The following is a 23404-nucleotide window of genomic DNA, read 5'->3' on the forward strand; positions in this document are numbered from 1 at the left end:
CCGAATTCTGTTGAACTGAAGAAAGAGTTTCTGTAATTTTGCCAAGGGTTTTAAACCATTCAGTTCTCGTATTTGGTTTTTCTCTAGATGAAGAGTCTGAAGAGCACTCAGTCCAGCAAGAGAGCCTTGTGGAATTCTTTTAATGCGGTTATGGTCCAGCACCAACTCCTGCAGAAACTGGAGACCTTCAAGTCCTTCAATTTGGCTGATAAAATTTCCTAACACACCAAGAGTAAATGTGTGAAATTTTCTTGCTCAGTAGCTGAGGGAACTCACAGCCATGGTAAGAATGAAAGTTAGGACCAGAGAAGAGCACCACAAATTCAACATGCAGGTAAGACTGGACACGAGGGCTGTACTGTAAAACTCACAAATTAATGTAAAGAAAAATTATCATCACTTACCCTGCAAAAATAGAAACTTCAGGTTTTTCAGCCTGCTAAGCTGTAGGTAGGCCATGTCAGTGATACCGTTATGGCCCAGATGAAGAACTTCCAAACTCTGCATTATTGGAGGCAGATTTTCTTCTTCTGCATCCCTAAACCAAGAAATTAAATGAGATGGTTTTCCTTGGAGAAAAATTAATGTTAGCTTTTCCCATCTGAACAATGACTGCAGTGTTTAGGTAATAAATCTAAGGTAATAAATGTCGAGTTGTGCCTCATTGTCTTTGTGACTGGACCAAAAGGACAGGTGACAGAAGACTGATGTTGTTAGTTTGGTGAAGAACTGGCCTAACAACTTGTGCCCAAAGAATTTAGGACAGAAAAGCCATCTAGATGATGCCAAATGAATACAAAGACAAAACAAAATCCACAACAACACAATAGAACACCCAAAGTAGAACAGCAAGGATCTCCCAGCTACTGGTTGAAGACTCGTCTTCTTTTCTCAGTGGACTAAAAATGAGACACAGTCATGTTTTAACAGCTTCTGGTACCTTCCTCCTTTGGTATATTCCTGTTGTCCATAACCACTAGAGATCACCTTTCGATGCAGTTGCTGCCTGTTTGTTAACTCGTTTGCTGTTTTTTGTCTGGGCAGTATTGATTCAATGTGGTTGTAATTCAGACATAACACCTTACAAAGGAAACACAGTTAATCAAATGAATGAAGACAATAGTAAACCTGCAAATTACATTTTTCTAACTCAGAAATTTGATATTTTTGAAACAAAATTGGTCAGTTTGGAGTCCTTAAAAATGTCTGGTGCAAGTCACTGATTTTACAGGATCAGTTTAGTGAAAAAATAGTGTATGCTTGAAACAGTGGTCATTGTCAGCTTTTTGCCAATTGATTGCTGTTACAGAACCATGAGCAGCATATTGAATGAGATTAAGGATGTATTTTCAATCTAAGGAAATTAGCTTATTGTTTTTTCTAAAAATAGGAAAAGACTGTCATGAACTCACCTTGACATTAGGAAGGAAGATTAACCCACTGAAAGATGTGAGGTTGTTGTTCTGTAGATTCACGCTGTGGACATTTCTAAACTGATCTGCTGGCACCAGCTCTACAGCTCTGAATTAAGTAAAAAATATAATAGTGAATTTAGAGTACAGGTAAAATCAGAAAATAAGATATAAGTGATGTATATAGCATGAACAGATACCGAACATGCTGGCTTTTTAGTAAGAAAGGTAACGTGCTCCAATGAAATAAACAATCTAATCTAAAATAAATCCACAGTTTTCTTTCCCCATTAGGAAGGAATTGACTTGACTCAGACACCAAAAGCACAGGCTCCTTTTGCCTGTGCAGCTCATTACTGGAATACCAGCTCCACACCATTTAGGCTGTTTTCATTGCTTTCAAAAAGTGCTGGAGCTGCCGTTGCTCAGATGGAGTGTTCTGTTCCCCACTTAGCCTTAGGCTGACAGAAGGGAATTATCAGTTTGCACATTTGTTAAATACAAGTTCTAATCTGAGATTTTCACATTCTAACTGCAATATTGGATGCTACTGTTAACAAACAGCACAATTCTGAAGATCACCGCACCTTATGTTAGAGTTTGCCCAGTTTAATTCTTGCATTTCTGTGAAGTCTGACTGTCCCAGCCTATCTGCAATCATGTCAGAGGTGAGTTTGCCTCCAAACAAATCTTTTGCACATTCTCCTTCTGGAGGTTCCTGTTAAATGCATTTCAAGTGAAGTCTGCTATAATTAATGCAAATCTAAAACTATATAGTAATTTAAGAAACACAAAAACATTTGCAATTGAAGTAACTTAAAAGGTGTCATTTTGCCTTAAAAATGTGACCATTTTTCTTACACAACAGACTGGTCTGGTTTGCCTTCTCTCAGCTGGTTCATAATTTTAAATAATATACACTGATTTTATGATTGGAGCTGATCATGCTGATGCTCCACAGTTATATTTAAAGTCCCTGGATCTTAAGCAATGTGCTTGAGTTAGGACACTATAATGGTAGGTACTTCTACAAAAAGAAAAGAAAAAACAATTTCTATCTCAAAATGACTAAAAATAGACAGAAACAAACAAAGGAGCATTGCTGAGTACCTGAAAAGATGACACATGTGATGTCAGTAAGTCCAGTCACCTGGAACTTGATTTATAAAAGAATGATTCTAACAAAGTCTAGTAATAGTCTGCATACAGTGTGACTTACTACAGAGATGCCATCTAAAGCTTGGAGAAAGGGAAGATGGAATAATACAAACAGTCTGTAGTTATCTTGTTTCCAGACTATTCTGTTTCCACTCATGTCCAGAATTATCAGCTTAGTTAAACCCTGAGAAGAACGAAACAAATCTCGTTAGTATTACTTTTAAATAGCCATGGATAGGTGCTTTCAGGCTACTCTCTCTCTGATAGTTTTCAGCTGTCTCTTCAGGTGTCATCTGCAAGAGTCAAAACCAACTGATCATTCAAGAGAGTCCAGATATTTTCATTTAGATTAAAAGCATTTTGCGCTGCCTAATCTACAAATAAACTCTCAAAGCAAGTGGAAACTATATTAACCAAAAGCCTTTGTCTTCTCACAAAGTTTTAAGAGTCTTAACATAAATAAGAAGCAGGGTCTCAGGCTCTCACTACTTAGTGCCTGAAAACAGCCAACAAAATTTGTCATCCATATGGTACCTGAAATGAACTGTAACTGCTGCATGTGTGGTTGGTTGTTACTGACATACAAAATTATTCCATGGTTTATAAGCCTTGAGGCCTAGGCAGTTTATGTGACATTTAACTGCAGAATGTTTTTGACCCCAGTCTAAGCAGAGGGTTTAGTACCTCCTTCTAAGACAGAGTGTACTCATCAAGAAAGAGTACTGTGGGGCTCTTATTGCTTTAGGTCCAACTGCAAAGCTAGATGAATGCAGCACTCAACGGTGGAACCTTGAATTATGCTCTGAAGTACAACTTCTCAGTTCTAAGCAGCAAAATACTGTATCTCTAACCTGTTAAAAACCAAATTAACCTCTGAAATAGTAAATTCATATTTACCTTTAAATGATATATCTCTTGGCTCATAGAAATACAGTTATTACTTATGTATAATTCTATTAGAGCGTATGTTTTCTTTAAACCAACTAAAGACGCGATCCTGTTGTTCTCAACAGAAATGTAATGAAGATGAGGCAGATTCTCAAAGACGTGTCTTTTGAGGCTGGTCAGATGGTTGTTATTCACACTGAGTCTGGTGAGTTTGGTGAGCTTTGAAATTCCTTGAAAAACAAACAAGATGTACTTAGTAGAGATCGGTGCAACAGAAAAAGGTGGCGGATACAGATGGTAAAACAAGTTACAAGGGACATACTTTGTGTGAATAGGTCCAACTGTGACGATATCATGACCGTTATATCAATTAAATGCAGGTAAATATGCCAGATAAAAAAGAACACCACACTACAACTTGTTTTACTGTAATGTTACTGCTCTGCTTCAATCCCTAACTTCAGTTCAACTAAATATACGCTCAGCAACCAGACATCGGGTTTTTCAGGACTTGAAAAGCTCACACAGCACCCAGCAAATAAAAACTCACCCTCCATAATATTTCACTATGAGCATTTCTATTGAGTCTAAGCCTCAGTAGGCTTAAAAGCCTGCATTACCACTACCATGGTAAATATAGTACCATCAAGTGTTGAAATGCAGTTGTCATCTAAAGTGAGTTCTTCAAGGTTAAGACAAGACTCCAGTCCTTCAACTTGTGTGAGATTGTTGTTGCTAAATGATGCCCATCTCAAGTGCTCCAGTTGTTCCAAGTTGGAAATTTTGCAGAGATGTTGGTCATCCAGATTTAAGACAGTGATCTGCAATAAAACTTCTTATTAGAACTGAAAGAAACCAAGCAGTCAATCAATTTAATTCCACCTATTTATTCTGTGCCCAGTTTCAATGTGAACGTTTCCTACCGATATCTATGACAATTTATTAGATGTGACACTTCCTCGTGATGTGAAAGAACTGTTCATCTGCAATACAATTCTCCCTCAAAATCAAGGACTCCATAACATTATTTTAGTCTCTAGTCTGTTTTAGAGGTACTTGTTCTCAGCCAGGCCTGTAATGGAAGCAGGATTTCAGCATAACTCCAGGGGATTGATATTTAAACCTGGATATATAGTCTAGCAGATACTGAGTCCTGAATCACAGCTTTTATCCTAACTTCATAGTACTTCATGCTCTTCCTATACAAAGTAGTCTCTTTCTTTCCATCCTTGATTAATACCTTCATTAATTTGCTTGAAGTAGTCTTGGATAGAAAAAAGTAAATCTATGTAGGAAATACCTATTTTGCTATCAAAGGACTTAATTAAATGGGTGCTGACTTCAGGCATGGCATCAAGGTTCCTGCAGACCGGGTTATCAGGGCCATCCATAACCTGCTTGTATGATTATGACTCCCCTCCTCTCTGATGATACTGATGATCAATGATTGCAAATCATTGTGCAATGAAGAAACAAAACAGCCATAGAGCCCCAATTTTAAAAAATCAGATAGTGTTGCAGGGACCCAAAATATCCAGTACTGTAAATAAAACCTGACACGTTCGGTGTAATTAGTTACGTTGTTAATGAGAACAGAACATTTTGGGCTACATTATTTTCTTTTTCACAATCTGTGTTTTACCCTCTATGAATCCTTCCTCTCCGATGTCACAAAAGATACATGACATGTGATAACACAGTAACTTTCCTGGCAGTTTCAGTAATTGTGAGCTCCTTAGTGCACACAAAATGAGATGCTTGCTTATCAACAGATCTGTGCTTTCCTCTAGCTATTCTACCTTGTATTAACAAATTGAACTGACAGAGGAGCTTTTAACCTTTCATACTGTGTGGGATTTCAACTGATTTCAACTGATGGGTCACAACAGGTCAGGATGACCTTGGATCTTTCTCCTCTGACTCTTGTGGCTGCCTGTTAGCTCAGTTTCCTAAGGGAAAAAGCCTAGTGTGATTGTGCTACCTCTACACCCATCCATTAGCCTTACCACTAGCTTTCAAATATGGTTATCTGTGCTGCAGCCAACAAATGTTAGGTGAAATTAACCCTAATCTGAATGGCTTTACATAAGTCTTGCTGTAGCTCAGAGAGATCATAATGATCTGGATACAGAAATTACCAGATTATGCTTTGTTCTTGGCCTGCTTTTTGCATAAAGTCACTCCTTGGTCTTAAAAATCTATTAATGCTAAAAAGAAAATTGCACTGCAAAAACTGTGACTGAAATGCCCTCTTCAGGACATCTGGAACCTCCTGTGAGATGTCTGGAGGTGGCTATAATCAGAAACAAAGTAAACACTTGTTAGACTTGTAAGGTTTCTGTAATATATTTTAATCAGCGTAAAATATTTAAGCAAAAATAAGAAATGAAAACAATTACACAGATTAATCTAAGTGTTGATGTAAGTGTATTAAACAGTATCAGCCTTACCATTGAATACCAGTTATGATGCATCTGTAAATCCACCCTGTTCTTGCTGATTTGAGACAGAATTGTAGCACAAGAAAATACACTGAGAACTGCGGGCTTTTCTTCATCAATCCTTGAATATTCCAACAGTGATGCCTAGAGGAAAAAGAACAAAATATTTTATTGAGTACGTAATAAATTATACTGTATACAGTACACCAGCATACACTAAAGGGCATACAAATTTTCTGTTCATGTAAGGAAGACATAATCCATCATAGGTCTAATGAGTTTAGTGGTTTGGAATGCTCCTATAGGTCTTATATATCACATTTTCAAAGTTTTCAGTACTTACGTGCTTCAGAGCAGAGAAGGGAGACCTCATTAAAACCTTTTGTGTTAATCTTACAGATTGTTTTCTGGGAAGAGATCTGTCCATTTCTTTGCAGAAAGATCTTACTTAGCTTTCATTATGAGCAGACAGTAGCACTGTCACTGCGCTCTCATCAGATAAACATTGTGTCAGCATGATACTGAGTTCCAATGTAGCTCATGGTCTGTGTTACTTAAGCTCAGCCTAAGCTTCAGGGGTGCTTTGGAATATAGTCCAGAGCTCTTGTGTTCAGGGGTTGGGAGGATGTGCTTCACACCTGTTGTAAAGTACTCTGAAAATTTACCCACTGAAAAGACCTTAAAGCAAGGAATATTTAAAAGAAATATATAGTACCATTAACCAGCTATTTTCCTCTCCTCTGTTCCCATTTGGCAAACACTGCAATTTTCTTGCATCCTGAATTCAGTAGGAATCGAAGGTGCTTGTTTCCAGCACCATGACAAAACAAAATTCTTGGTAGCAACAGAGATATTTGAAAGACCTATATCTGTTAAGTACTTTAAGATCTGATGATAAAAGCAAAGATAAAACATCCACCCTCAGAAAAAACAGCAACAGTAACAACAAAAGTACGATGTTAAAGAGCACCAAGTGCTCTTTAAAACATCACCTTCCACATCAGATACAGCTGTAGAACTATTCACATGGCTTTCCCTTTCAGTAGCACTCACTCTAAGTTAGAACAGAACAGAATATTGTACCTGGGTTATCTTTGATCCTGCAATATAGTGTGAGGCTTCTGTAGCTTCTTCATCAGTAATGAGGACTCCATCCAGGTTAGTGAGATTCTTTAGTTGGCCAATGACACTTAGCCGTATGGAGGTGGGCTTGAGGAGACAAAAACGGATACTTTTCTTCTGTCTTTTTTTAAATACCAGTACATACCAGGAAGAGACTTACATTTCTTTTCTGCTTATTTTACTGTCAGCTCAGGGATGTTGAGAGCTAGAGCTCCACAGTGATCTTCAGCAGAGCCACCACATCACCCCTGCTAATGTAGTTTGCTAGAAGCACACGACACAAGTTACCTTTGGGCCAATTTTAACTATCCTGATGGAAATAAACTGGTCTGGAGTCACATGACTTGCTCAGAGTGTTGCTAATCTTACAACACTCAATAGTATATGAGCTGCATCAGTATTCATGTTATGTTTTAGGAGTTCCATTTATGAGCTAGAAATATGACAAAGGCAAAAAAGCTTCAGAGGACATGTGAGTGATACTTAAGGGATTTGGAAGCGTCACTGGAGCCTTGAGACATCAACCAGATGTATCCTGCAAATAGGGACTATGTTAGACTGCCCACTAGTTTAAAACAAGACATGAAAAACACATTTATCACGAGATGAATAACAATGTATTTGTGGATGTTATATCAATGTATTCTGACCACTAAATAAGCCATATGCAGTCATTGATGAGCTGCCTGGTAGGATGCATCCTCTGAAAGGTAACAAGGATTTTCTGCTTTGCTCTGAACCGAACTAACTAAACATTGTGGTTGGATGTCGAAGCAGGTTTGTGTCATACACAAGATTTACCACATTGACACAAAGTTGATGGCAAAAAAATTTAGCAAAATTAAAATTTAATCTGATAAAAACTTAATTAATCACAACAAAGAAGCACAGCCTGGAACTGGTAGCTCTCCTTTTTATATTTTAACAAGTAGTGAAAAGCACCAGTGAAGCTTAAGGGGACCAGTGGGTGCCTGAATGGAGTTTTGTTTCCTGTTGGTTTGCTATTCAAAGTATTTAAGAGAGGTTTTCTACTCAGAAAGTATCTGTTTGCCTGAATTTGAATTACAAAATATTAAACTTAGTATTTACATGATCATTAAATAAAAGACCAAGTGTTGTTCAGTGCCTCAAATGCGCAAAGTTTAACTGAGTTGATTCTGACTGAGCCCTTTAAATAATGTTAAAATGCACTGATTCAAAAGAAATAGAGAGAGAAACATTTGTTTCAGAAGCTGATTGGGCAATATCAATGTACAAGTGTCAGTAAAAGGGCTGAGTATTTGCTTTCTCTCCAAAGCTCCAGCCAGCACAGCTGTGCTGCTGCTGAGAGATACACACAGTGACAGAGACACTAACTGTACCTCAGATTACTTACTAGCACTTGGTCAGGATGTGACCACAGAAAAAAGTGAAGGCTTTGTGAGAACAAAGATGCCATAAAATGATCACAAAACTTCTTACACTGGAAAGACCTTGGAATCCATAAGGTGCAGGACCAAATTTTAAGCCTTTATGATATAACCGTGGACCAGGTTAGAATGCTTTCCTGGGAACTTCAGGCACTGATATCTACCTTATACCATGGGTTGTGTCTGATGTCCAGGCTTTGTAAATTGGGAGTATGTTTACATAAGATGTTTATAACTTCCTTGGACTTTTTCAGCTGATTCCAGCTCAGGTCAAAGAATTGCAGTTTGCTTAAGCCTCCGATGCCCTCAAGAGTGATCACATAGTTATGGCTTGCATCAAAATACTCCAGGTTGGGCTGCAAAACAATGCAGAAGATCATTGTGTTGCCAAAAGTATTGCAAAGTAAACTCTGGTGAAAGTAATCTGATACACTGAATCTTCAAATAGAATTAATTAGATCCAAGGTCCAGGATTTCTCTTGTTCTGTATTGTCCCTGTTGTGGGAAGTCTAGTATGTTCCAGCCATGTTCCGGTCAAGACTACAGAGAAACCATTACCTGGCACGCCTTACTTTGGCATAGAATCATATAATAGAATCATAGAATGGCCTGGGTTGAAAAGGATCCCAAAAATCATCCAGTTCCAACCCCCTGCTATGTGCAGGGACGCCATCCACCAGACCAGGTTGCCCAGAGCCACAATAGGCACGTTATGTCTGCACACTGACAGCCAGGAAGTTTTTGAAAGGGAGGGAGTAAATCTGGCATTCATATCAGGATCCTCCTACGTGGCCTGAATGTAACCTGGGAACTGGATTCCTGATCCCACATTGGTAAGATGGGAAAGCCCAGAGGTCCTGGTTAGGACTTAAGTGTGTTTAGTTATTCCAGTCTAAAGACTACAAAAGCAGCCACGTGCTGAGTGGCATTCTAAGGCTGAAAATGAATACCTTCCTCACCACCTTGCTCAGAGACCATTTAGTTGTGGTTCTTGCTAATCACTTTTACTTTGATAGTTTTTGTAATTATTTCACTTGACTTATTAGGAATGAAGAAGGAGAAAAACAATATGACAAATCATCAAGTAGCCCAGTGGCAAAGCCAGGGGGAGAATTCAGGTACTGCACTCAGTGTTACTACTTATTAAACCAAAATGGCCACTATGAAGGACAGATGTGTGATCAAGTGATGCTGCTGTAATACTATGATTCAGATTGGAGAACACTGCTGGCTGCTAACAGTATCACAGCATCCATGATCCTAGGTTAGTCCCCATTCTTTTGTGATGTACACTTCTTCCCTCAATCCTGTCTTGTGAGCCCACCCCACAATGCAAGAATATTAATGCCAGTAAAAGCATTTTTCTTCTTAAAAAAACAAAAGAAGTTGAAAAAAACCTGAATTTCTCACCAAGTCATAAATGTCATTTAAAGAAGTAAAGTCATTAAAGCTGATGATAAGCTTCTGAAGTGTTTTAACTTTAGAGATGTTCTGCAGCTTGTTCAGTCTGTTTCCATGCAAATTCAAAACCTAGGCCAAAAGTACATCAGAAATTATGATTTTATCAGACTTGCAGTCAAATTCTCCATAGCTGCCTTAAAAAATATAAAGCTTCAGCTATTGGTGTGCAAATATAAATGCTATCCTATTGATAAATCATGATAAGACTGTAAAAGGTGAATGCAAGGTGTCATGGATATGCTTTGGACATTAAGGAACCTTTTATTCCTCAGTTCTTAAAGAGCAGAATAGGAAGAGTGAGGCCAAGCAGACACTAAATGTAGACCCTTAGGAGACGGCAAATTAAGAGGACAGTTGCTGCTATTACATTGCAATAAATGTCACTGTACAGTTGGCATTTGGTAGCACAAAATCAGGACTGCTGCTCTCCTTTTTCTTAGTATCATCTCTAAACAAGTTTTAGAAAAGAAAGTGTGTTTTAAAAATCCTAAAAATGGGCTTGAGGATATAACCTGCAGGTAAAGAAAGTTACATCAGCTCTCAAACTGGGGTTAAAAATGGGACAGTTTGGAAACTATTTCATAATTGGAAGCATCAGATATTTAGCATTGTTCTTTATAAAGTAGGAAGCAACAGTTGTTCGCATTACATGAAACTGATGGGCAGAGGAACACAAGTTCTACTGATAACAAATAAAACATCAGAATTGGGCTCAAATGGAAACACTGATTTTTGATTTACTGCCTTTGGTTTAGGTCCCTATTACATAATGCATTTATTCTACTGAAAATGTGACTACCTCACCCGTAGCTGACTGCAGATATTGGCCATAGCTACTGCAAGTATATTTTCTTCATCTAAACATGTAATCTTAGGCCTCACTTCTACTGTTGGCTCCATCTTCAAAACTTCATCATCACGTTGCAAATCATCAGACAGAACAAGTTCTGTGCTTCTCTTTCTCCCTTCCATAATTACATTGCATGTCGAAAACAGAGACTTGTCTTTGACCTATGTAGATATATAAAAAAGGCATCTAAGATTTGTAAGCTGTCTGCTTTTTACTTAAGTAATAAATCTAACAATCAGCATCAAACCAGAGAAGTTTGACAAGGGAATTCATAGCTATCAAGTTAGGAAAACATCTTTCAGTGACACAGATCTGCTAGAAATTAGATTTAGAGTTGTCTCATGGCACTACTTGATGATTTTTATGTAGGTCATCATGTATCATATATCTCTGGTTAGAGCCGAAAGAGGTTCAAATATGCACTGAAAGTCAAAGAATCACGATAGAGCAGCCTGCAGCTGAACCTGGTTCCAGGCAGACCTGACACATCAGCGAGTTCTGCTCTACTCCTTCCTTTCCCCAGAGCTGAACATCTTCACAAACTCTTATTCATACTCTTTTGTTTCTACAGACACACTGAGTAGCTCAGAGTCTGAAACGACCCATTTCACCCTAGCAGCAAGTTATGAAGCTAAATGAGTGAAAGAGCAGCCCTGTAGGGGTTATATGTAAAAATGAACAGAAGCAGTTCTTACTTGAGGAAAACTTGTTAAGGATATCAGGAAAATGAGATATATCTCCTTTCTGGTCTCCCAAAACTCTAGTATCACCCCAGGAAAAACAAAGTTCATACCAATGTAATGTACTCAACCTCAGCGATGTATTCTGGCAGGACCAGGTCGTGGTCAAACACAAACCACTCACACTGCCATCCATTGCTGTCACGATTTCTCTGCTCCAAAGAAGCCCACATTTCTAAAGAGGAGGAAATTGGAAAAATACATTGTTCTTAAGCAGTCACTTTAGAATGTTAATAAGTCAAAGATATCTCAATCCATGAAGATACTTCAGATTTATTCCTTCCTGCTATTAGACTTCCTTTGCCATACAGACTCATAAAAGGCTTTAAACTGGCTATCTAATTGCTCATGCAGAATGAGCATGTGCCAAATTCCCCCATGAAGATCACTAACTTAGATCTGGAGATGACACACTGCTCTCCCACAATGCTTCTGTTGCTGCACTGTCCAAAACTCCTTCATTACTGCATGGTGTGATCATCCTCTTAATGATCTTTCTTTTTCTTCCATTATAAAAAATCAGAAGCAAACCCAATTCCTCTATAAAGGGACAGATGCTGCTCCCTTTAAGCACCTGAATGTTTACAGGGCATATCAAACAGAAGAGGTAAAATTATTCCTTAGTCCCCAGTTTGTGTTCTCTTGAAAAGGAAGGGTAAAGTGGAACTTACCACTGAGAGGATGCATATCATACAATACTATCTAAGCTCACTACTCGTAACACTGTATTTCTCAGAAGTAGGCTACTCTCATTGTGGATTAATGGCTAAAATCAGTGTGGCACAGCTCACTTCCACTCTGTGGACTAAACTAGCACAAATATTTATTCAAAAAGGGATCTTCTGACAGTACTAAAAGTGGAAGTTGAGTTTAGAAAGCAAATGTTACTTTAGCCTTAAATTTATGCTAACAAATACCTACTGATACATACCATCTTCTGAAGGAGACGAATCCCTTTCTAGGCATTTCCATGGCCTGAATACTGAATTAGCTTCTGGGTAATTGACTTGACAGATGGGATACATTGGACAAAATGGAACACTGTGGCCAAGGAAAACTTTTGCAATTATCACTGTCCCTAAGTGTGGAGAGAAGACAATGCTTCTAGCTTAGGGAGTGGGAATGGGATAATAAAGCTATGGTGCTTAATGTAATAAGAATGACTGCTTTGGCTGGTAGATGAATGGTCTAATAAGATAAACATCTATGTTTTTCATGACATACATATACTTTGGCAAAAAAACAAGAATGCATTGAAATACAACTTTTCTAACTGGCTATTATTCAAAGTAAGTGAAATCTGAATTACAAGAGGTTTAATGAGCAGTAGAACCTGTGAGGCAAGCTAACCTATGTTTAGCTGTAATTCTACAAAACTTGTAAATGGTTGATTATCTTTGAGACTAATATATATATATATATTTTTTCAGACTTGCTTGAAATTTGTTCATTCCCAAGCCACTGAAATGACAGTCACACTGCACGACTGCCAAATTAACCCGATGTGTTTGTGCCTTTCTTCACTCTGCCCTTTCTTAGAGCTGCTGGATCATGAACAGATTAGATATAGATAATTATTTCTCAGATGAGAACATTTCCCATGGAGTCCTCAAACTCCTGTCTGTGAATTACCCGTTGTAGGCCAAGTCCTTTGTGGAGCTTCCTAATATGCAGAAATGCCACTGGCACAGATCTCCACAAAGTTTCAGAGTTCATTTCAAGGTTAAATATACCAACTCATGGCCTTGGACCTATAACACAAAATACTGCAATTATACAAGCCACCCAACATCAGTTTTACATCCCTCCAAGCTGTTAATTACCGCGCCTGAATGACTCCTCAGGATCACTCCTGTTTTCGCCTTCAGCCTTGGCTTGCTCTGTCAGAAACTCTATTCTGGGACACTCACATATGCTCAGGCTGTTACAAAGAAGAACAGCTTCACTCCTCTCAGGCTGCTGCAAAGATTAAAGCGAGGCCCAAGTATCTTTGACTTAGTCCATCCCATAGAAATGTAAACAAATTGAAGCAGCATGAAAATATACACATGAATTACAGTAAGAGATGCCAGGCAGGAAAAGTGAAGAATAAAGAGTAAGAAAATGGTTTATGGTGTTATTTTAACAGAATGAGAGAAACAGACAAGATCCGATCATTAGTTTTATGTGCAGAGCCTGTCCTCCCCTATGCTTACACACACAGAGCCACAAGTAAGAGTCTCAGTGCAGCCTTTGTAGACTAATATAATACAAATGATAATAAGGTCCCTTCCAACCTCAGCCTTTCTGTCAGCCTGTGAAAAAGCTTCTTCTGATCATTATTTCTTACTCATCATGAAATAATGTATTACACTTGTCTGGCTATTTTTTCAGTCTAGTGCTGAAAGGGGTTATTGGGACAGGACTGACAGATTCAAGGCTTTATGATTGGGCTCACAACTAGGATCCATGCCAGCAGGGACCAATAGTTAGGGTTAAGTAGCTGGAAATAGAGAAAATACTAATCTTAATCTTTGTGTGTTTGAGGACAAAAGAGGCGGTGATTTAGTTTTAGGACAAAGCTTGCAAACCAGGATACAGGATGATGCATTACTGAAATGGAAAGAACTGAAAATCCCTGATATGATTTATAACAGCCCTGGTAGGAAGGAAGAACAAAATAATTTGGTGTTGAAACACATAGAAATGAAAATTCTAAGGTAAATGAGTGTATGTGCATCACCACAGGCAGCTAACAGAGGTGCTGCAGCAGTGACTGTGGAGACCTTCAGGCTAGTCCTGCAACTGTACTGGCAAACTAACGAGCACAAATGAGAAGTGGTGAGTGAGAAGAGATGATGTGCAACAGCAAGAGAAAGGGCAAGGAAAGGACAAGAAGATGGTGAGGAAAAATGAGAAAGTGCTAATCATGGCTTTGCCACAGATGGCATAAAGATGTGAAGAATGAAGCAGGAGTAAAATGAAGAAATATGATAAGGACAGGGAAGAAACAGGAAACACGAATGAATAGAAAACTGATGAAAGAAGAGGGGAGAAGAGAGCAGCACTTTTCTGACTACTCCCTTTGCATCCTTTACTTATAGCATTCCTCTGTCCGTTTCATAGCATACCACATGCATTTCCACGTCATGAAAGCCATCCTCCAGTATCTGAAGCAGCTGCTTTTCCTTAACTGACAACTCAGGATTAAATACATAAAAGAGATACTCCATCTTCTCTTTGTAGTTTCTTAAGAAGAAAAGACACAGGGAAAGGCTTCAGGTTTTCATTATGCAGTTACAAAATACAAGCATAGCTACTCTAACCAGAGAAAATTTATACACATTTAGACAACATTTATAAGATAGCAGACTATAATTAATGCAAGTTCTATAATATTCACTGTAATCTCAAAATCACTTACAAGAGAAAATTGTCTTTCCTGATTCTTTATAACTGGCAGAATTAGCCTCCATTTCCTTTATTATACTTAAAGAAATGTACCTATTTCTTTGCCCCCTGTGATGGTTTTGGCTGGGATGGAGTTACTTTTCTTCATAGAGAAGGGCTGGTGTGGTGCTGTGCTTTGGGTTTTTGAAGAAAATTGTAGTGATGACGCACCAACGTTTTCAGTAGTTGCTGAAAAGTACTTACACAGAGCCAGGGACTTCTCTGCTTCTTGTGCTTCCCTGCCAGTAAGCAGGCAGGGGATACATGAGAAGCTGTGAGGAAACACAGCCAGAACAGGCAACCCAGACTGATAGAAGGGATACCTCATACCATATGGAGTCAAGCTTAGCAGTAAAAATTGGGGCAAAGAAGTGGGGGACATGGAATGATGGCATTTGTCTTCCAGAGAAAGTGCTACACATGGTGAGTCCTCCTTTCCTGGATGCAGCTGAACATTTGCCTGCTGATGAGTTAGTAGCAAATGAATTCCTTCTTTCACTTTGCATGTGTGTTCATCTTTTGCTTTACATAGAAAACTGCCTTTATCTCAACCCGTGAGTTCTCACACTTCTACTTTTCTGATTCTCACCCTCCTCCCACTTGAGAAGAACAAGCGAGAGGCTGCGTGCAGGGGTTAAAACACAATGCTGCTGTAAGAAAAGAAGTCTTTAATTTGCTGAAGATCTCTACCAGGAAGGTAGTTATAGCAGGAGAAGAAAGAAAGTAACACAATCTGTGTTAACAGCAGCAAATACTACATAACTGTTGCTAATTATTCCTTTGTTTCCTGACTTCACTGCCCTCCCCTTCCCCCATCTTTACCAAAACGAGCAGTAAACTGTAAGCTTTCAATTTAAGAACAGTGTTGAGAAAAAGCATGGGCTGATTCCTTGGGAAGATGCATAAATTGCCTGGGATCAATTGGAACAGGCTCTTATTGAAAAAAAAAAAAGATGAACAGTGTATAAAGAGTGGTAAAATTGGAACATTCAAAAGTATGGTGACACATCAAGTCAGCACATTTCTCAGCATTGCAAAGAAAAGAATGGATGCAAGCAGTTGTTCTGACTCATAGCTACAAGTGGACAGCCATGCATCCTAGGACACTGACGATGCAGTTTTGAGCAGGTAACTATCAGTGCTTATTATGAAAGCCATGTTTGCATTGTAAGTTTCAGACTGATTTGTGAAAGGCAGTGAAATAAGTGAGCACAGTGACATAAATTCCAAGATCAACTCTTGCATAAAAACTGGGCTAATCTGCATGGATACAAATCAACCTTGTGACAGCCCTGACATATCCAAATGCTCTCCTGCAGTACAAATGAAACACAGATGCATCCAAGTGGGCTTTGCTTTGCATTGTTCATCTACTGCTCCTTTCATCTTTCAGGAACCTGGCCATTCATAACAACATCTAATGTGATTTCACAGCCACATTAGGAATAGATAAATTAAGACAGATTCTAACATTGTCAATCTGAGGCACATCTCATGTCTAGTATTTTCTAGTACTGTGTGACCAGCAGGTTGGAGGAGATTATTCTTCCCCTCTACTTTTCTCTCATGGGACCCTGTCAGCACTTCCACAACATAAGAACATGGGCCAGTTGGAGTCACTCCAGAGGAGTCCATGAAGATGATCAGAGAGTGGAAACACTTCTATGGAGAGTGAGAGAGCCAAGGTGTTCAGCTCGGACAAGGCTCTGTGGAGACCTTATAGCAGCCTTTCTAGCCCCCCAATAAAGGGGTTCTACAAGAATGCTGGAGAAAGACTTTTTACAAGGACGTGTAGTGATAAGAGATAAGGGCTTCCAACTTTAGATAGGAAAAAATTCTCATTGTAAGGGTGGTGAGGCAATGGCACAGGCTGCCCAGAGAAGCTGTTTGTGCTTGTCCCTGGAAGTGCTGCAGGCAGTTCGATGTGTCTTTGGGTGGGCTGCTCTGCTGGGAGGAATCCCTGCTCATGACAGGGAGGTTGCAACTAAATGATCTTTAAGGTCTTTATGTGAAGAAAACTTCTTCATAGTGCTATATTTTTTGATGCTTTGCAAAGTCCTTTTATACTTTGAAATCACAGATGTTAATTTGTTCACACGGCAGAGCTACACTAAATAGCACTTAAAACTTATGCACTTACTCTGCTACACTGAAGTTTTCTTCTTCCAGAAACGTTTGGAGCTTCTCTTCAAATTTCAGCCTTAGAACTTCATTGTGCACTCTAAATGCACGGTTTATTTTCACTCCAATGATATCATACGCTCTGAAATCCCTGCTACAAAATCTTGATTGAATTAGATTACAACAAGAACTAAACCTGCATGTGGAAATACACAGAAGGAACAGTGTTAATATTTTCTTCTTCAGTGCAACCCACATTATTTTATTCTGTTCCCTTTTCAAAAGAAAATCACAAGCAATAAATACATCTGGCCTGATTCATTTTGTTACAACTTCATTCTCTCCAATGGAGATGAAGAAATTTACCTAATTTTATTCAAATGCTGCATTCAGAGTTGAGCACCAAACATCAAAGGTGATTCACTGTGTTCTTCTCTACTTGCATTCTTGTATTTACAATCTGTTTCAATCTTACTTCATTACACAGATTAGCAGTTCTACGCTGATAAGTGAAGCTATGCATGAAGTGAGCACAGTCTAACACTCATGAAAGAAGAGGTGGTCCACTGCCTAGCTGGGAGTCTTGGGACTGGAAGCTCAAGATTCTTTCACCATCTATCCCCTGTGGTACTCCCTACAAGAGCAGTTTGTTAATTTCTAAGCAAAAAAAATATAAAAATTATTAATATTTTTAAACCAAAAGATCCTTGGCTTGAGAAAGTAATGCTAAAAATAAGTAGAACGCTATTGATGAACTACCTCAGATTGAATGTGTAGGTTCAGGGCTACCTGCAGCTCTAACAAACATCCCTGAGCACAGTAGGAAGGCAGACCTGAGGTGGACAAGCTTGGAGTACTCAAGCAGAAAATAGCCCTTGAAATACTGCCAACCTAAATTTGAATCTCTCCTCAGAGTCTCAAGGTTACTCATACACAGATTATGTAAGCACCTTCTCATGTGCCTTCACAATAGAAATCTCTAGGAACTTGGTATAAATATTAGTGTCACTGTCGTTATAAAGTAATTGGGTAACTTGGTCATTTTTTCTTCTTAAAAATATTATTCTCTGTGGAGTCAAAGCTTCGGTCCAGTCCACCACTGAGAGAAGATGAGGGAATTAGCTGTCCACAAATGCAGCGTAACTGGAACAGTAAAGCTACAGAACAATCCAGATCCTCATTTTATTAAAAATGATTAACTTTGAATGAAAAGATTCTATTTTAGAGTATACTAAGAAGCTTACCAGGGATTATGTGGGAAACCTTCTTCTAAGTGAATGTTTCCCACTGTCTCCAGTTCCAAAAACAAGAATTGGAGTAACAAGTTAAAACTCTTCTTCTTCTTCTTCATTTCCATCTGGTATTCTTTTTCAATTCTGCAAAAAAGATACAAAAAGTTTATCTGGAATAACATACTAAGAATGTGCCTAAATTAGTATTGTAAGACAGAGCTTCCTAGAACTACCAATTATCAAGAAAAAAAAGTCTAACAGTGGTGACATTGCAACTGTGGATGGTAAGGTCCTGTGCTGACCATAACACCACGATTCATCAGTTACATTGTGAGGTCATTTTATGGGAATTACCTCTTTCAGGGTGAATTCTTAATTTACTCTTCATTGTTCGTAATGACATCAGTCCAAATTGCAGTACTAACAAAAAGATGATGGGCTTAGGTTCAGTGGGAGACACTGGACTGAAATCTGTGTAAGTAAAGGCAATATATTTCATAGTATAAGCTCTCCCACTCCAGAGATTGCTCCATTCTCACAGTCAAGTCTCTCCATCTTTATAAGGGAGCGTCTAAGCTCTGCTATCTCAATATATTATTTCTACCCAAATGCAAGATCTAAATTATTCTTCCAGAGCTCGATGCTCTATAGACTCTGTACTATTCTTGCCAATAGGAACATTCTTTACTGGTCTTATACACAAAAACAAAGAAAGAACTGGCCACACCAAAGAGCACAGAATGCCTTAAGTATCCTGCAAAACAGCACAGAGAGAACAGACAGCTTTCTGCTCTTCAAAGGAGAGTCATCTGATTCCTCCTTCATGAAGACTGTGTAGAGTGAGCTTCAGATCCATGACGGCATTTAACACTATGCCCAGGGGACCACTGACACTCTCCACACACCCCTACTGTGAGAGACCTGATGGTCATTGACTTTAGAGCAACCTGACACATGAAGCACTAAGCCGGAAACTACAATGACAAGAGAAGGAAATAATTAAAATCACATTGGGATTACAAGCGGAAAAAACCTACAAGAAAATAAACCCCACAGCATTTTGCTAGAACTGCCAACTGTTTAAAGGCCCAGAAATTTTTACAAGCTCTGGTCCAGTATAGATACATATTCCTGTTGTTAACTTCCTAACCAGCACCACCAACTATATCCAAATATTAATATTTAAAACATTACATTTCTTTTCCTAAAGAATCTGCTAAACATACTCATCCAGTTTTCTGTTCCAGAATGTTATTCTTTCCTTCATGGCATTTATTTTTCGTACAAATGCCTTTTTAAGGGATGCCTTTTCTGCATCTTCATTATCATGAGCTGAATTTTCAGTTGCTGGATTCCTTCTCCTTCGGGATTCACTATTTGTTTTTTTATCCAGCATTTCCATCTTGTCCAGTTCATGTTCCAGCTAATAAAAGTGACATATCATGAGTGTGAGGCAGGAGATTAAGTTAAAGCATGGTATGAAAACTATCGTCAGTTTTCTCAACACAGAAACACTCCAGATGTGTACTAAAATATGTCTCTCACAACATCAAATCAGAAAACTATTGCAATAAATATGAACTCTTGATTAGTGAGTAGAAAAGAAATTACTTGGCCAAAGGGACAGCTTTAGTTTGAGTTGATGCACACATTTCTCTTTTGCATCCTGGTTCTATATCAACTGTATCTACTAGAATAGGCAATAACTGTAATAATCTAGGAATCTGGAACATGCTTTGTGAACTTCTGGACTGGATGAATAAAAACAGGAACTCGAAATTCAGTTTACCACGTTAAGTGTGTATCCTACCTAGTCCACTGTGCTGGGCTGCACTTCTATCTTGAGTCTGGTCCATCTAGAAAAGCACTGGCTAAGGTACTCACTTAAGGTTAGACACCACATTTACATTATTGTTAACCTAGAAGAACTGAACTTAGAAATGGATCCCTTGCAAAGTGTCCCAAACACTTTGTTGTCGGCTGCTCTGAAAAAGGACTACCTTGCAGGCAGAAACAAACTCCCAGATTACAAAGATTAGTGCAAGTTGATGCACTTTCATGAAATACTTTATTTAATAAATAATGAATATAACCTTAATGGTGAAAACAAAACTGGAAGTTTCGAACAACACAAGTTTAAGGATGTGAAACTCTGACTTTATTTATTTACATTAAGATGCTCTTTTAATTGATTCAATCAGGAAAAGTAAAATATAAACAAAATAATTCCTCTCAACAGTCACCGATACTTGTTTTATACAATCCATCTCTGCTCATGTTTCAGGCTATTTCAACTTACTTGTTTAATGTTGCAGCTGAACAACTTCATTTTACTTTCTGGCAAACTCTGCAGTCTGCTTTTCTTGTCTTTTAGCTCCTCGAGCTTGTCATGGAGCTGCCTCTGAACACTTTTTACACGCATGCGATAGTACGTTATTTTTTTCATAACTGTAGTCTTTAAAAATTAAAACAAGGAGGTTATTCATTCTTCTTCTCGTGTTACAAGCATTGTTCCCCCAGTAACATTTACCAAAGCAAAAGGATGTATATTCACACAGTGTATTGCACACCCAAATACATGACAGCACTTCCTTCACTGAGGGGTGGAACCTGGTCACAGTTTTTTGTGTACTCTTAAGCATGGAACCTTATTTTCTGTGATTTAAAGATGCTCTACTTGGATAGAAAGACATTTGAAAGTACCTCAGTTGCAAGATGGCCGTTTTTTCCCCATAGCAAATTGCATACATTCAAATTTCTATGAGACAAAATAACTTATTTTAACACAATATCAGTCCAGAAATGTTAAGACTAAGCCAAAACTCAAGATTTTGACAACATAATCCAGTACTGAGCAGTAAGATAAAGCACTCCCCTTAGCTGAAACTCAAGAGATGACAGAAAAATGTCAGTTAAAAAGCCATTCACAAAGACTGAATTACCTCTGCCAGACTCTTGGTTTGCTTTTGGGAAACATCATCTGTGTCCAACCTTTGAAGCTGTGGTATGTGATACAGCACATGGACGGCATAATTAGAAAGCAGGCAAACAGGGTTGGGTCCATACAGAGGATCATTTAGGGCCAAATCTTTTAAATTAGGTAGTCTTGACAAATTAGTGAGTTCCTGAGAAACAAGGAAAAAGCTATAATGACAACATAGCACTAGACCTTATTTAAGAAATGGGTGTTTCAGTACAGTTTAGTACAAAGATCAGGTGGGGCATTAATGACTAAGAGTGTGTATATACAACTAAGAATGCACTAGGAAAAGGGACGGCAGAAGAAAAGGAGCACAGACACAGCAGTATTAATGAGGAAGGCCTCGTGCAATTTTACAGAGCTTTCAAGGTTCACATACAGTTGGGAATTGTTTTTTTCTAGGGGTTTCATGGATTTGGGGAAAAAACAAATCTATAACCATACGTCTGAAGTACAAAGTGACCAGGAAAAGGTCATTATGGGTAATATAACATTCTCAATTCCCACTTGTGTTATTGAGCCTTTAATATCACACAGAAAAGTCAGCTCTCTCCAACCATCGTTTAAAAACAAACAAAATGATGAAGTGTGAACATACCTTGAAGGAAGATAAATTGTTATCAGACAGGTTTATCTTTTCAATTTTTGTATTGAAGTCAAAGCAACTTCCTAAAATTAAAGAAATACAAACCACAATCAAGAAAATTTAGTTGTCTAATCGAATATCTACATTTTCATCCCTGGGACTAGTTCAGTTACATAATGAAATAAGCACTTTTGTGGGTTTGTTTAACACAAAGAAATCACATACACCTGTTACATTATTTTCCATTTCAACCCAAAGAGAGGAAGAAGCATTTGGAATTTGGTTTAATGCTGATAAAGATAAATGAAGAAAAACTTATACATTCTCCTATATATATTTAGAAATGCAGAAATGACTTACATTGCTATTTACAACCAAGCAGATTTGATTTAAACTAGACGCCTTTTTAATACTAAAAGCCGTGAAAAATACATAAACAACACTGATGCCTGTTTTCTGTCTTCTTTGATAGGGTTGCAGCAACAGAAGGGACCTAAGTTCAAATGAATATGAACTATAGGGATTTTTAACACGGACTTCAGGATGATCAGGACTGAATGTTGGATATAACTCTAAACCATGCAAGTTGGTAAGAATGTCTCTATTAGAATGAGAGGAAGATCAAACCACACTTACCTATTTTTGTTATTAAGTTTCCAGCAAAGTTGACCTCTTGCAGATTCTGCAGAGTATGTAAGCCCTGTGAATGTTTTAAACAATACAGTTTTAATCTAATATAGCACTGCAAATGCTGAAGAGCCTGGAGGCTAAGAGGCAGATCATTCAAATGTAAAAATAAATTTGACTGGAGTCTAAACAATGTTAGCCTCTGTTGTAAACTACAGCTTTCTTTTGACATGGAAAGAGAGTTGCACTTTGCCCAGAGGGAAAGAGCTTGGAAAGCCTTTGTAAATGATACTGCAATGGAAATAAATGCGGTCCTCCAGCCTTAGATTCACAGCTGTGTATGAAAAGCTGAACAGATCATGCCTCGTGCCATGAGTACTCATTAGCTTTTGGCTGCAGCCCATGTCTTGGCCTTGGGACATTAAAGGAACTGAATCATTGATGTCAATCATTTGTCTTCATGATGACACCGTGGTTCTTTGCAGAGAGGTGCCACTAATATTTGTAGTGTACTCACTAACAAATGATAACGTCTACCTGTACACGTTCTCTGTCAGCTTTACTTGAAGACACAGATTTCAAACTATTAATATGCCATGCATTGGACAAATGAGGAGACAAGAAACTACAACAAAAAGAGCAGACTCACCTCTATAGTTTTGATCTGGTTATTATTCAACCAAAGTACATGCAGCTTTGTTAGGGCTTCCAGATTTTCAATCTTGGAAATTTCATTGCAGTAAAGGTAAAGCCTTTCTAAATGGACACATTTGTGTAGACCACTTATTCTCTAAAACAGAAGAAGATGCATTTGCAGCACCCAATAAAGCGTCACTCTTTCTGTCAGTACATCACAGAGCATTGCCAGGTAGTTCTGAACTATTAGAAACCACACCCTTTGAGAACAATTACACTAATTTAGGAAGATTTCCATTAACCCAACAAAGA

The 23404-nt window shown here is 38.3% G+C and overlaps 1 protein-coding gene and 1 long non-coding RNA gene across 10 annotated transcripts in view; one reads left to right on the top strand and one right to left on the bottom strand.

The window, feature by feature from the left end:
* The window catches only part of LRRC9 (leucine rich repeat containing 9), a 31084-nt gene that overhangs the window by 4957 nt on the left and 2723 nt on the right, over positions 1-23404 (bottom strand). For 5 of the 9 annotated variants that reach the window (XM_032444737.1, XM_015865761.2, XM_015865758.2 and 2 more), the window contains 25 exons: positions 23106-23246; positions 22466-22529; positions 21842-21912; positions 21206-21388; positions 20563-20718; positions 19490-19686; positions 18276-18407; positions 17051-17227; positions 14592-14709; positions 13305-13440; positions 12413-12559; positions 11535-11656; positions 10696-10902; positions 9841-9960; positions 8595-8786; positions 6983-7108; positions 5909-6043; positions 4102-4279; positions 3468-3688; positions 2632-2754; positions 2000-2130; positions 1413-1521; positions 941-1080; positions 405-538; positions 1-218 (listed from right to left, as the gene is read on the bottom strand). In XM_032444737.1, coding sequence (XP_032300628.1) covers positions 1-218; positions 405-538; positions 941-1080; positions 1413-1521; positions 2000-2130; positions 2632-2754; positions 3468-3688; positions 4102-4279; positions 5909-6043; positions 6983-7108; positions 8595-8786; positions 9841-9960; positions 10696-10902; positions 11535-11656; positions 12413-12559; positions 13305-13440; positions 14592-14709; positions 17051-17227; positions 18276-18407; positions 19490-19686; positions 20563-20718; positions 21206-21388; positions 21842-21912; positions 22466-22529; positions 23106-23246 — 3678 coding nt within the window. The remainder of the gene's footprint in view (positions 219-404; positions 539-940; positions 1081-1412; positions 1522-1999; positions 2131-2631; positions 2755-3467; positions 3689-4101; positions 4280-5908; positions 6044-6982; positions 7109-8594; positions 8787-9840; positions 9961-10695; positions 10903-11534; positions 11657-12412; positions 12560-13304; positions 13441-14591; positions 14710-17050; positions 17228-18275; positions 18408-19489; positions 19687-20562; positions 20719-21205; positions 21389-21841; positions 21913-22465; positions 22530-23105; positions 23247-23404) is intronic. The other 4 variants (XM_015865757.2, XM_015865760.2, XM_015865762.2 and 1 more) reach the window with 4 other exon arrangements.
* Positions 212-23119, top strand: LOC107315413. The gene is made up of 3 exons (XR_004307303.1): positions 212-334; positions 3584-3663; positions 22302-23119. It is a non-coding gene; the product is annotated as an uncharacterized LOC107315413 (long non-coding RNA).

Source organism: Coturnix japonica, chromosome 5, assembly GCF_001577835.2.
Source record: "Coturnix japonica isolate 7356 chromosome 5, Coturnix japonica 2.1, whole genome shotgun sequence".
NCBI lineage: Eukaryota > Metazoa > Chordata > Aves > Galliformes > Phasianidae > Coturnix > Coturnix japonica.